At 38.7% G+C, this 15,028-nt stretch overlaps 2 protein-coding genes across 2 annotated transcripts in view; one reads left to right on the forward strand and one right to left on the reverse strand.

Moving 5' to 3' along the window:
* Positions 1-10,023, reverse strand: part of ppp4r4 (protein phosphatase 4, regulatory subunit 4) — a 26,614-nt gene extending 16,591 nt beyond the window's left edge. The window contains exons 1-4 of the mRNA XM_065256945.2: positions 9,114-10,023; positions 7,155-7,228; positions 552-654; positions 288-435 (exon numbers count right to left, since the gene is read on the reverse strand). Coding sequence (XP_065113017.1) covers positions 288-435; positions 552-654; positions 7,155-7,228; positions 9,114-9,218 — 430 coding nt within the window. The 5' untranslated portion in view covers positions 9,219-10,023. The remainder of the gene's footprint in view (positions 1-287; positions 436-551; positions 655-7,154; positions 7,229-9,113) is intronic.
* A 2,328-nt stretch (positions 10,024-12,351) lies between these two features.
* Positions 12,352-15,028, forward strand: part of asb2a.2 (ankyrin repeat and SOCS box containing 2a, tandem duplicate 2) — a 12,047-nt gene continuing 9,370 nt past the window's right edge. Inside the window, exons 1-3 of the mRNA XM_065255821.2 lie at positions 12,352-12,503; positions 14,486-14,755; positions 14,856-14,978. Coding sequence (XP_065111893.2) covers positions 14,493-14,755; positions 14,856-14,978 — 386 coding nt within the window. The 5' untranslated portion in view covers positions 12,352-12,503; positions 14,486-14,492. The remainder of the gene's footprint in view (positions 12,504-14,485; positions 14,756-14,855; positions 14,979-15,028) is intronic.

The following is a 15,028-nucleotide window of genomic DNA, read 5'->3' on the forward strand; positions in this document are numbered from 1 at the left end:
TGACTATCTACCGAGCTTTTTACGCCTCCTAGATTTAAATTATTATGTGATGAAATTCTAGAAGTGCAGAGCATACAAACTGCAATTCTGTTATCATTGTGACCCAATTCAAAATATCACATAGTATGATTTCTGACACATTTTCCGCCCCTTTTGATTGGCAGGATATAATCTGCCCTTGCAATCTTGTAAAAACAAAGCATACTTTAGGGTTTTAAGCAATTTAAGCAAATTTAACATATGCACATTGCTATAGGATGTTGGTAGGTTTTTCAAACAGTGGCAACCTGTATCCCTGTGGTCGAGATTTTGAAGAACTATATGCAAGATTGAGTGGGTGTGTGTTTGGATGAGGACAATATCATCTTGGAGGATGGTCATGAAAGATCCGGCTGCAGCAAGCTGCATATCTGCACCAGCTACGTGGAGAACCTCCTGTTGGGGCCAAAAAAAGGAACCCTGCATAGTCATTCAAACCAGTCCGCATTAAGAAGTCAAAGTAATTTCTGCACCAAAGTAAAAGCAAAGCAATAAAGTATCGTTTGGCTTACCCTGACTTTTGGCACCACCCTGCGAAAGGTCTCTGCTGGATTTTGACGCACCAGAATTGGCAGGTTTATAATCACACTGGCTCGCTGAATATCCTCACCAGAGCTGAAAGTATGATTATATAAATAGCATGATGTGAGTTTGTGATTTAAAAATAAAAAACGAATTGAGCAGACTACCATACAAGAGAGATATCAGATAGCATAAATTGCTGGTGCAAACTGAATACGAATCAGCAGTGGTTTTTGCACTGAATAACTGCATGTTAAACTGTTTCATATACAGGCTTCAGTGTTGCTTTTTTTGCAATGGGTTTCTGTATAGATTATTTTAATGCATTTTATTGTACCGTAATTCTCTTTTTTTAACAATAAGGCACATTATTTTGAATGAAACGTGATATTAACAGAGTCACACGGATGAAAATGTTGACACCTGGGAGCAAACACCTTCAGTGTTCCTGCAGCTCAGTTGTGCAAAGGTCATAGGTTTGTGTCCCAGGAAACACATATACTAGTAAAGTATATAGCTCGACGGGTACCACTGTAGGTTGCATTAGATAAAAGTGTCTGCCAAATGCATAAACGTAGATTTAGTTATTTTTTAAAAACACGAATAGTCTGTAAATGTCCTTAAAGAGAGCGTTTAATAATTTCATCATAGTACTGCAGCTGTGTTTACAGCTTTAAAGAACTTCTAGTTGAACTTTCCAGACTTCCTTATCTCTCTGCAACAGTCTTATGTCTGTCAGTCTCTCATGTGATGTGCTGTCGTACTAAATAATGAACTATAAACAGGTATTCATTACTTTTTCAGGGACTGGTTGTCCTTCTGTGTTCTTTGTTAGCAATGGGTTATTTAATAACCAAGAGACCGCTTCACATGCTGCCAAGTTTGTCTAAAAAGAAAGTAATGTGGTCATGCTTTGTGCACTTTTTGAATATGGTCAACAAAGTGCAGCACCTTAGCGATGCCAGCGTTAGTGCACTAAATGACAAAGGTACCATGCAAAGAGAAAAGCAGCTGGCATCTACAGGTACAGAGAGACGAAAGATATAATAAGCTAAAGACCAGGTGCTGAAGGGTTTGGTAACACAATCCCACTCGTGTCAGCCTCAAGCGTCTGTTTTCCACAGCCAGGTCTTAGTTGGAATGTGGTCAGAAAGTAAAAAGAGCTACGCTTGCATTGGTTATTAGATTTCGCTGATAAGTAAGGGATACGAAATGAGCTGAGCTCTGACAAACATTTAAATGCTCTGAGGTTGCTTTTTTATAGCTCAAGAGACATTTAATTTTCAGTTACGTTTAGTTCAGGGGATGGGCAAACTTTTCTTACTCAGGAGCCACATGAGGTTTTAAAATAAAGATAAAGGGCCACCCACATCTACAGTATGAACAAAACATTTGTTTTTTTATTGTTACTATACTATATACAGAGTTGTACTATAGACAGACGTTCATCTTCACCCTACTTTTATGAACAGTTTTTACTTCTTTCATATTTGGAAAGAAAGTTATGATCATAAGAAGGATTATTCATAGTTTTATTAGTGTAGTAACCATGTTTTTAGCAGATTAATTGCTAGCTGTATAACCACCTAATTATACCTGTACATAATACATAATACCTGTAAAATGATAAAGCTCAAAGTTCACTGCCAGGCAATATATTTTTAGGGATGCACCGATACCGATACTGGTATCGGGTATCGGCCTCCATACCACGTTTTCTAAAGTACTCGTACTCGTTAAAAGTCCCCCGATACCTGGAATCGATACCACGGTCTGAGAAATGTCTATGTTTGAGCGGTGTGTAAGGGGTTAATGCCTCTTGTGTTGTCCAAAGAGGCAGAGTTTACAACAAACTGGAAAACTAGTCCTTTGTTTTTTTGTTAAATTATATGACTAAAGCTGTTACCTGTAAATTTAAATCATGTTTTTTTTATTAAGTACTGGGTAAGTACTGAAATGCAAGTACTCATACTCGTACTCGTATTCCAAAAAAGTGGTATCGGTGCATCCCTATTTTCTTTAAAAGAACACGCCCAGATTTGGGGAATTTAGCTTTTAACAGTATACATACTGGGAACTATATACTCAGAAGACTACTGTTAAAAGATGGCTGTGTCTCATATCACCTTGTTATTTGTACACAGTGTGACTATACAAATCAAAACACATAAATAGGAAAATGTTTGCGTTATTTTGTCACTTATTGGGAGCAGTATGCTAGCTAAAGCCATTCACTTCCAGTCTTTGTGCTAAGCTAAGCTAGCGGGGGCTGCGTCAGACAGAGTTCCAGCACGCACGGAGATGAGAAAGGTATGAATGGACTTTTCTAACTCTGGGGAATACGTTGAATAAGCGAAATTCCCAAAAACTGGGCGTAATCCTTTAACACAATTTGCCTTTTTAAGCCTACAGCAAACGGCCGGTTTGGACTACAGCCCTCTACTTCCTGCTTTAATGACATTACTAGAACAGTTTTTTGACTAAACTCCGCCCACAGGAATGCGTCAGTCGCCAGCTAAGCTAACGGCAATCTAAGCCGCTATCGAATCACAACACACTAAACAAGCTACACAATCAGAAGTCGATACGCATTTCTAAAGGAGGAACTTCATAGAACAAAGAATACAAAGAAAAGATGTGTGTCCTCCCCTCCTAGAAATAACATAAAGTAGATGCCATTTTCTTGTATTGTGGTGCCTAAATTAAACAACTGCTTTTATAGCCTATAAGCTCTGTTTACTTTTGCTGTGTCGCTGGAATGCAGGAAGCAAAAGTAGTGGAATGGATTTAAGGAGGCAGCAAAGTGAAAGTCACGGCTGAAGCTAAAATATGGAATAGACTATAATTTATTAGGACATTCCTCTAGTGGAATGGATATGACTGACGATGCTCTGACAAAGTGAACAGGGATATGCACGGAATTAAAGACAGTAAAATTGAGTGAGACTAGAATTATTGGTCTTAAATAGTGGGTAGATCTCATCCCACCCACATATAATGGTTCCGACGTCCGTTGCGACTACTACTGCTTTCTCTCTATTTCAAACCACTGTTTACTAGTTAAATCTGTTAGTTATTACAAGGTTACACAACAAGACAAAATGTTCATAAATGACCATTTTGAAAACATTTTACATTGAATTTAGTCTAGAAACTGAAAAAAGAATGAGTTTACATCAAATCTACTTGTACAATATGAAGACTTCTCATCTTGCTGAGCTTAGCTGTGCTCTGTAAGTCTGTCTAGACCTCCAAAGTTGGAACAGTTAGGAAAGACAAAAACAATGTACAGTGTCAAGAAAAAGTGACATGCTGTTTGCTTTCTCCAACTTTAAAGGAAGTGGGTCAGCATTTGGTTTGTTGAGCCAGCAGGACTGTAATGAAACCTAAACAAAGCCCACTTAGCAATTAGTTTTCATTTGGCAGCTTCTGTAATCGCTCCATCCCCAATGGGCACCGATGCTGAGAAGAAAGTGAAGAGCACAGGCTGTTACAGTCTGTCTGTGAACAGACAGTTCATTCTCAAACTTTCCAGTGTGACACATTTTTTGCAATTGTGTGCATGCTTCACACCACAATGTTCTTGAAGGGAAATCGATAGTTTAAAGATTGATCTTCATAATAATGTCTAAGAGCAAAATGGGCAATATCTTTATAGTAGACAATGTATCTCCAAACGACACTACAATTCAAATGCCATGGCCTCCTGTCCTAAACCTGTCCTAGCTTCCACCCAAGAACAGTTCGCGCTTATGGGAATTTGGTCTGCCATGAATCTCAGGTAAATGACAGAAGCACCTACAATTTTGTATACAGTTAGCACAAAAAAAGCATTTCTCAAAAGTCTGCAGCGTCATTAGCATGACTCGCAGCAAAAGCAGTGATGCATTCAATGCTGCGCCTAACATCTGCACTACAGGATGAAACAAATCTCTCTCACTGAGCCTCAGCTAAATACTAAACTGTGCTATAAAACCTGGTCGGACACTAAAACTACTTTTAAATTCTTGATTTCTTTATTAGAGACAGAAAGTGTTCATTTGCAGATTACCTACTAATCGATCTGTACTGTAGTGTCTACAGTATATTACCTTTTACTTGACACAAATGAACCTTTCAAACAAACTTCAACTACTTAGACTATTAGAAGACAGAGGTGGAAATTTCATTTGGTATTTAAAAAAAAAAAAAACATCAAGCTCAGCAACACTATCAGATTACATGTTTTGATGCTTCTGTTAAACGGTAGCAACATTTCCCTATAATGTTATTTGAGAGAAGCTTTCACTTTGTAAAATTAACAAAAGGTAATGTGGCCCAGATTGTGAAAACCCAGCTAAAGTATAAGATATAAGACCATGTTCACACTGTCAGTCCAAATCCGATTTTGGTGCATTTCCGATTGGAATCCAATCATATTTAGAACGTGTGAATGCATAAAATCCATTTTTTCTAATCCGTTTCAGGCTACATCCAGAAATCCATTTCAGTCTGTCCGCTCTGATCGCATTTCTGTAGCTTTTTGGTTACGTCAAGCTGTCACGTCACATAAATGCAACCCCAGTGCGAACTTTGGAACAGTCCATTTCCGACAAAATGATAGGGGTGTTTAGGAACGTCTGTGTATTGGGGAATATCGTTTGTACAACGTCAGACGTCGAGGCAGATTGCCGCGCCAGCACAACGTCGTTGCCATAGAAACAGTTCAGATAATCAGGAACACAGAAGAACGCTACAGGAGGCACAGTTCTGATCTGAACAGTTGTGATACACATAGACAGTGAGTCTGTCAAGTTACATATGCAGCCTTAAGAACAACCGCTCTATTGTTTATCCTCATTTTAGTAAGTCGCTTTGGATAAAAGCGTCTGCTATATGACTAAATGTCAATGTATAATGTTTAAAAGAATAAATTAAAATATTCTTAAAAATGTGTGCAAATGTAAAAATGCATTACATTTTGGTTAACCATAATCAAATTATGTCTGCACATTAGGAGTACCCGTCTCTAACCATTCCATTCATTTCACCTCTTTCTTTTCTATCATCTTACGGATGCTCTGGCAGCCTGCTTTTACGCGCCAAATGACAGTGAACAGGGGCAATTAAATTGTTCTCGGAACTAGTTTGCCACCCGAGGGAGTCGGGCCGTGGACTTAGTCTGGCACTTAATTAGCACAGGCAAGGAGCGTTTTAGAGTTTTATAGGTTAAAGAAGGACAAAAGCAGGTCCAAAGTACTCAGGTAATGGATCAAAAAACATCAAAATAAGGAAGTTCTCTGTATGTGTTTCCATTTCTGCATATTTAAGAAGCACAAACTCTAGTATGTTATATGGCAAATGCTGCTCTGTTGTTCTAGAAACAAGAAAGCTATCATGGACTGTACAAAGAGAAATGGACTTTAAACTTTCAGTTGACTCCATAAATGCATGTCAAAATCAATGGTGCTCCGAGTAGACTAGGAAGCATACAAACATATATATTTTCCAACAAAACTTCAGCTAAGATTTACAAAAATATGTATTTGCCCCTTTATTCTTTCTTCAAATCCTAATAAAGAACACAGAGGACACGTGTATTAATTCATGATACATGTAGATTTTATGGATATCTGATAAAATTTTAACTTAGTAATCAGAACCAGATCCATTCAACTTTAATAATCAGATAGCACTGTATCACTTTAGATCCTTTGAACTGAATGACAGCAACAAGGAAACCTAAAAATGGTGACTCCAGGTTCTTCAAGACTTAGTTCTGCCTAAATATCAATGAGAGACAATTAAATGATACATTGATCATCAGGCTTGTACAGTGACGATGACACAGCCTGCCTTGACCCACTGAGCTGGATGCTCTGCACCAGTTTGCAAACTTTGAGAAGTTTTGTGCGGTCAGCTTACTCCGGATACACATTTGGGTAACCAGCTTCAGCCAGCAATGCTGGCTCTGGTAAAAAGTATTCAACCAAGTGTCAAGTGCAAAGAACCAACTGAGAAAACTGGTTTACACATTCACAACATACATACTCACTGAGATTAAACCAACACATACTGTAGGAATTTTAACTCTAACAAATGTTAAAAGCATCTCCAATCTCACAGATTAGTATACCCTCAGTCTGGCACTGAGGACACTGGATGACCCACTTTTCCCAGAGTTTTCCGTCCTTCCATCTGGATGTAGGTTTCGAATGCCAACAAAAACTTAAACGTGCCATTACATCATTTGTGTCGAGGACGTGTTCAGTTACTGAATAGATCAGACACAGGCACATAGAATTTTAAAATGCTTTAATTATTTATGGATTCATCTTAGATATTGGACTGATGGTTGTATGTCACCACCATTGCTGCATTTGTTGTTGTTTATGTTTTGTCTTTTCTGTATCTTCTATGTCTATAATGTTGTTGGATGTCAATCTGGCTCCCTTGAGTGCAAAACAAAATCCCCTTAGGGCAATAAAGATTTCAAAAACTGTTCTCAACACATAGATGAGCAATAATTTGTTATGGTGCATTTGATACTTGCAAATTCATGTAACTTTATGATACCTACAGCACCATGACTGTACAAATAAGTTTTTTTTTACCTGAGAAGATAGACTGCTCGCTCTATGTCATTCAGATCTTCATCCACCGTAAGCTTATCAATCTCTTCTGGACTCTGCAAATGATGGCAACAAAGAGATTTTGAGGAGCAACATCTTTTAAAATAAAGGTTCCTTAAAGGTTCTTTGTCAGCCTTTATGGTTTCATAAAGATCCTTTATCATCCAGAGAACCTTTCTGTTGTACAAAAGGTTCATTGTAGTGGAAAAGGTTTTATAGACCAGTGAATCTCCAACTGGGGGCCGTGGGGGCGAGATTGTGCCGGTGGGACCCAATTTTATGAAATGTTATAACATGAATTTATCAAACATTTTGTGTAATTAAACCTTGGAAAAATAGGGCTGCTAACCAACAGCACTTCTTTGTATAATTTAATATGTTTTGTTTAATTCAAATTTTAAAAGGACAGTAAGTAGGGTTTTAAGTGTTTTATTAATCAAAATTAATGTCTTTATTCTTAAATCCTCGTTGGTCTGACTTTTCTTTGTAAGCTTAGAATTTCTTCTCCTTACTTACATTGAACGGGTTTGTCGAAGGAGGCTTCCATGTCGTTCCGCCATACTGATAAACTATAAAACCAGACAGGGACAAAAAGCACTAGCCTACCAACGCGTTTCCACAACGTGTTTTCATTCAAAACACGTGAACTTGCTGAAATGGACAAAGAGACCAGTGATTACATACAGTAACGACTACCGTAGTTGAAACACGCATTTGAAAAAGTGAGGCGCTAGAGAGCACTATTCGTTTAAATGTAAAATACAATTTCACCACTAGATGGGGGTAAATCCTACTTATTGTCCCTTTAAGTTTTAGAAGGTTTTATGTAAATCTTTGGCGGGCCACGAAGAAATGCACCTTACGCTGGGGGGGGGGAATGCCTAAAAAGTTTGAGAACCATTGTTATAGACTATAAAAAGTAAGACTGGTTATTAGGGGCGTCAAAACAGAAGGGATTATTTAATGGCATTTCTGCAAAGTACCATTTTTCTAGCACCTTTTGTAAAGAGTAAACCGTAAAAACCAGCTCTATTATCTGCACATTGAAGGTGCACACAGTGCTTTATTACAACAAAAGCAATTTGCCTTAAATGTTTAGCATCCCTATAGAAAATTGTGACTTAAATTCACCAAATTTGTGACTCTTAAATAAAGAATGGGCAAGATTCCTTTACAGATGACTCAGCCAAATATGTGAGGAGGCTGCAAAGGAGGCAGGATGCGCGGCAAGAGGGACTGCGTGGGAAGAGATAGCGTGGGGTACGGGAGTCATGTGGGTGCCTGGTCTATTACTTTAAGGCTGTCAGACCCACGATGATTTTCTTTGGAAGCTCCCTATTAAAAAAAGATGAGGAACAGAAAACACCCGCCCCCTCTGAAGGCGTCGCTTTATCCCCCGCGTACGTGATAAGACTCATAAAGAATGAGAGCATCCTTGCTTAACTTCACCGTTTGCAGGTGTGCAGGTTTGCTGAACACGAATCAAACATGTGTGTGAATGCAGGGAGTGTAGGTGAGGAATTAAGTATTAGTTATGGTTAAAACATTATATGGTTGTAATTGGAAATCCTCTGTTCCGCAGTGGTGTGGCGCGAAAACGAGGAGGCGAAGCGGTGATGCGGACAGCTGACAAAAACTGCGTCACTCAGCAGACTGAAGTGGGTAACCCCCGTTCTTCCCAAAGGATTTTATTAGGTCTACTACTTAATGTAAAAACAATACACCGCCGTCTCAACTAGAATGTAGAGCAACATACTAAGAGGAAATGCCAAAGCATATTTATGTTTTACATTTTAGTCGTAGAAATTCACATAGCGGTTCCTACACAATCATCCGCACTGTCCAAATGAATAATAAAGCCATAATAAGTTTTCAACACAATAATGATGATGTCAGTGAATACTATAGGAAGAAAATGGTCCAATACATCTTAATACATACCTTCAGACTCCTACGTATAGGTCTCTCGATAAAAGTAAGGTCTTGCAGATCATCAATCTCTCCATATAAACTGGACTGACTCGGCGTCATTTTCCTGACAAACATCTGTCCTAAGTTTCGTCTCAATTCTGTCGCGAGAGTCAAAGTCCTGTCATTATTGCGGCTCGTTGACAGTGAATGACTGGTGTGATTTCGTTGACGAGTAGAGAGGACAGTCCTCCTACGATAAACGCGTCCCACCGGTTGAGATGTTTGATCTATCACTAACGTTAATTTACTCGCATGTTGGATATTCAGTTGTTTGTGCGGTTTCTACACACGCGTCCAGGAAAGATGCGTGCATGCGCTGGCGGCTGCGAACCACGCAGCACGTAGTAAGGGAATCCTGCGATGAAAGTGCTGTTAACTTTCCAAAAAAATACGAATTAAATGTATGTTTCCCACTGGAGCAGCTGTAGTTGTCGAGTGCTTTTGGTCAGCGCACGTTGGTGTGCAAAAATCCTTGCTTCGTTTATTTCACGCTGTAAAACACCCAGGTAACGTTATGGCTGGCTGGATCACCCTTTCAAGATATTCCCGATGGCCGTTAAATGCTAGCTAAACATCTATTTGTAACCTGGCCACACATACCTGTCCACCTGTCTTGGTTTGGCGTTAGCTCGCTAATAACACGACAACAAAGTTGAAAAAAACGGACTGTCGAAAAGACACCTCTCGACAGAGCCGTGCATTTTGCCCATTTAATGCTTATGTCAAGCAAACACCTGTAAATCTAGCGCAAATGGCGAACGGATCGTCGCACAAGCCTACGTCTTTGATATTTTAAAGCCCCGTGTGTATGTGCTAGCACGGAATATACAAACCACGCAAACGCACTGCACCAACTAAACTGGTTTCCATGGAGACAGCATGCCACAGCAGTTGAGCGCGGCGTCAACGTCAGAGCGTCAGTTCGTCAGCTCATAGAACGCAACGCGAGCAAATGTACTTGCACAAACATCTAAATATGGTTAATTCCGGGAAACCTGCTTCTCAAAATAAACTCTTGTCTTTTGCTCATTGTGTAAACTCCTAATCCAATACATACAGGTTATGGAATTTAATTACACAATACAGAATATGAAATAGATAAGAAAAGCCAAAAAGTTTAAATTTAGACGTTTGAAAAATGCTAAAGGGGGTTCATTAATAGACCAATCACAGAAAGCATTTGCATACCTGTAAGAAAGATGAATAATTCGAAGTACAGTTTTTTAATGTTTGTGTAATTGTAATAGGCTTCGGTATTTCATGTCATATAAATAAACCAAATCCTGAATAATAATCCTATTTTTTTATTTTGTTGATTTATTTTTAAAATAATGAAATCAAATCTAAAATTAAAGTATTGCACCACGTAAACAACCATATTTTTTTCTCATTCTTAATAGCTGTTTTTTTACTATAAAAAAATCTAGATATTGACAATACTGTTTTATGTAAATGAAGGTATATTTGTAGTTTTGACATTGTTTGTTTTTCTCCTCAAAATCTGTCAGTATCAGCAGTATGCAAAGCGTGATTTTCGACCATTGAAAGTGGGTAAAATTCGACAGTTTTGTCCATATCCCTATTAGTCCATATATCTGAAAATTGAACAGGCTTTATGCCCAGCTGCACTACTTCCTGAACTTCAGCCAGCTCCTTGTTTCCTGTCTGCCATTATTGGACAAACTGATTAATCCAGGTGTGTCTGATTATTGTTGTTGTGACTACTGAGGTCAGGCACACCTGGATTAATCAGTTTGTTTGTGACTACTGAGGTCAGGCACACCTGGATTAATCAGTTTGTCCAATAATGGCAGACAGGAAAGAAGGAGCTAGCTGAAGTTCAGGAAGTAGTGCAGCTGGGCATAAAGCATATTGGGTTTGTTAAGAACCAGAATGTGACCTTTTATTATAGAGCTACATTAGTTGTAAACTGGTTTTAACAGTCCAGATTGCAATACAGTTACCCAACAGTCCTTAAAGCTAATACTGTGTTGTGTCTACAGTATGTGACCACCTACCTACCATATCTTTCAAAGATAACTCAAATCCAGAAATCACATGTCCAGACTCCAGTTATTACCTCAAACGTACAGTAGTGTCTCCACTTTAAACCAGATGAGGGCGCCAATGTACTATGTTTCCTGCATTCAGGACTAATAAGAGATTTCACACTTGAAAGCCTAACATTATCATTATTAATTCACCCTGAGTGTAGCTGCATGTGTTAAAGGAAAATCCTACGATTTAAGCATAACTCTAATCCTTAACACACATGCAGTCTTGGTCATGCCAGTCATAGTGCAATTTGTACATTTTTACAAACGATCAAAAATGTTTGCTAATCCGTCATCAGATTCATTATTCATTGTTAAACTGCACTGTTATAAAGCTCCAATTCTTTAGATAGAAAGACATATCGATGAATATACACTGCAATCTTCATATACAATGCAATAGTATACAGTTAATTAAAATGTACACAATTAACAGTAGAAAAAATGACTCTTGAATAAAGAGTAGGTTGAAACACAAAGCACTAGACTATACAACAGTGCCAATGGCCAAATTAATTGCACATGTTATGTTGCATAATAACATGTAACATGTCATGTTGCATAACATAACACTGCCCCAGGGGTACAGACGAAAATACTTAAGTTATTTAGTAGGTCATGAGATTTAGTAGGTCAAGAGATTCAGAGCTTCTGTGTCAGATGTTTACAGTGTCAACGAGAGGTTTCCAGAACATGGTTCACTTTAGTTCAGTTCACCTGAGCCTAAAAAGGTCACTCAAACATTGCACAACATAATGACTTATAAGTATGGAAAGTCAAAAAAGTAACATGCAAAATTGAAAATAATGCATGGTATTGTGCAGCACATTGTGTAGCATGGTATAATGATTACTATAGGGCAGAGCAGGAAACTATATAAGTTTATATAATGTATCACTGTGCATTATACAATGCATAAGACTCCTTTCAAAAAATAAACAGGCTTATTTTACAAATTTGCATGCAATGTGCAATAAAAGTTATTAAACTAATTACAAAGCACTTGCATGTAAATCGTGTGTCACACATGAATCACAGTTCAGATCCTAAACTAAGTAAAACAAAGTAAAGAAAATCAGGCCACATTTAAACCAGACATGCTCTCACGAGGTAGATGCAAGCCAAGCAGATATTAATAATATAACCAGTTTGTTTACATCATCGCATGAAATCAAGACCTCTATCAGGCTCTTCATAAAAGCACCCCACAGAAGTCAAACTGCAACAGAGAGAGAGGACATCTGAAAGGACAACATTAATACAGATGCTCCTCGTGACCTTGTCATTACGGATATTCTTTATAAAGGTAGGACTTCTTCATACTACTAAAAATGAATCAAAATAAAGATGCCGAATAAGTTGGAAACTAATTATACTAGGATTTACAAAACATTATGTACACTGTAAAAAATCTTTACTGCCTTACATTTTTTGTTGAATTAACTCAGATTTAAGTCAGGTCAACTTAATATTTTTTATTTTGACAAGAGATGATTTACTACAACTTATAAAATTAAGTTTTTTCAACTTTTTTCAGCTATATTTTATAAGTTATAACAACTCAACTCTTGTCAAGATAAATAACAGTAAGTTTAAATGACTCTGAATTGATTCAACAAAAAAATTAAGGCAGCAAAGACTTTTTACAGTGTAGTAATACTACTGTTTATCCTCACTTGTAAAGTGCTTTGTATAAAAGTGTCTGCAAAATGCCTAAATGGAATATACTGTTTTCAGTAATATAAACTAATAAAATAAAACGCAGTTTAAAAACATTCTGCCACATTATTTGATGTTAAATGAACATTACTTTTTTGTAATTTGTTGCACTTTTATGCAATTTAATAAGCCAAGAATTAACTGCTGTTTATTTATATAAAATCTTTTTTGCCAGAATAAGAAAACTGCTTGATGTTTGAATCAATTATAAAGCAAATTTTGCCAAAGTGGTGTCCTATTCCCTGTCTGTTCTGTTCCCCTTTTATTCACCGTTTGCCTCCCTCTGGAGTCTGTTTCCCATAATCCTCTACGCTCCCCCACCTGTTTCATGTCTACAATCCTTCAGTCCTCACATGCCAGCGATTTGCAACATCATCTCCACTTCATTTAAGCTCTTGTTTTCCTTTTTGTTTTCAGTTCTTAGTCATGTATGTGTGGTATTTACAGAATAATGGACCCAAATACAATACTATAACCCAGCCAACCTGCCCCTGCTTTCAGGTTCACAGAATGGCTGCCCGACCGAGGACTTTGTGAAGGAGTTCCTCAAGTTAAGCTTGCTGGTGACATGAAACGACGCAACGTACCAACATTTTTCCTTGCTCAAAATCTCGATTGTTGTGTGGCTTACTCTTCATAGTGTCTGAAGCAGATAAGACTCTGACTTCGTTCCCCACTCCAACTCCCAGTCCTCCTGGCACCAGCGATCGTCAGCGCTGATCCCACCTGTGGCGCAGAACTTCTGCCAACTCCAGCTTTGTCTTCCTCTACAGCGGCCATTCCCAAACTGTGGTCCGCGGACCACTGGTTGTCCGTGAGGGTACTGCAGGTGCAAATAAATTCAGGACTTTGTGTAGACATATTTTATTATGAGTATTATGAGGTGGTCCGCGAAAATTCTTGATTACAAATAGTGGTCCACACACACAAAAAGTTTGAAAACCCCTGCTCTACAGAGTTCATTCCAGAGTCAGTCCCAGAGTTCATTCCAAGAGTCCGCTGCACAGTTCATTCCAGAGTCTGCTTCAGAGTTCACCAAAGAGCCGCTCACTCTACTATACTCCGTGAGGTGCCCCTCACTCCCCTGTACTCCCCGAGGTGCTCACTCTCTCTTTAACTCAGCTACAAGCCCACTCTTCTTTCCGAACTCAGCCACGAGCCCGCTTTCATCTTTGTGCACAGTCCAGTTTCAGCGGTGGCTCCAGAGGTTGTTGTGGATGCGTTTAGGCAGCATATAATTTCAGGATATCTTCCAAAAAAGGGGGGATTCCCTGGCATTGCCAAGGCCGTTAGTATCCTCAATTGCTCCGGGTGTGTGCTGCAGCTTTGCTGGCTCCCTAAACGCAGAGGACTTATGTGGCTCCCAGTGAGGGCTGCACCACCTTGGCTTCTAGTGTGGGCTGCACTGCCCCTGAGGTCACGTTAAACGAAAATGTTCTTCTTTGTATTCTTCTAAATAAATAAAGTTTCTAGTCTTGATCATCTCTCCAAGTCTCCTCCTCCACAGGCACTGCTGACAAGTGGCTTGTGTAGGCCTATTCATTAATCTGTGCAACTTTACTATTGCAGGTGCAAAATGGCTGTAGCTAGAATGCCAATGGCTGCTTTAAGAACGTCAAATGAAAATGAGGAGGACTACAGTGCTTATGCAAACATGTCTGATGAAGAGCTGTTGCAGTTGGCTATTGAACGAAGTCTAGCGGATAGCAACTTCACCCCACGTCAGAATCAACAAATTCATTCCCACGAGATGCCAAGTACTTCTTCAGCAACGCAAAGGACCCCAAGCAACCCTAACCCATCCAGTCTCCATGTGACCGCCTCTGCTAACCCTCCCAGGTCTTTGTTGTCATGCACTACCACATAATTTAAATAAAATTATCACTAGGTCTCATTAAAACATGGAAAATGGAACTTATGTTAAATGTCTTCCTTTCAGTCAGAATCATTGTCAAAAAATTAGCAGAGATAGTTCAAATCATATCTTTAATACGACTGAAGACAAGGTGATTGCTTGGACAAGGTACAATGGACACCTGCGGGTAACAGTGGAGCCTGTGGAGTAAGTGTCAATTCAATTCAACATTTAATTGCCAGGAATCCAATTCAGAA

The sequence above is a fragment of the Paramisgurnus dabryanus genome, chromosome 12 (genome assembly GCF_030506205.2).
Source record: "Paramisgurnus dabryanus chromosome 12, PD_genome_1.1, whole genome shotgun sequence".
Lineage (NCBI taxonomy): Eukaryota > Metazoa > Chordata > Actinopteri > Cypriniformes > Cobitidae > Paramisgurnus > Paramisgurnus dabryanus.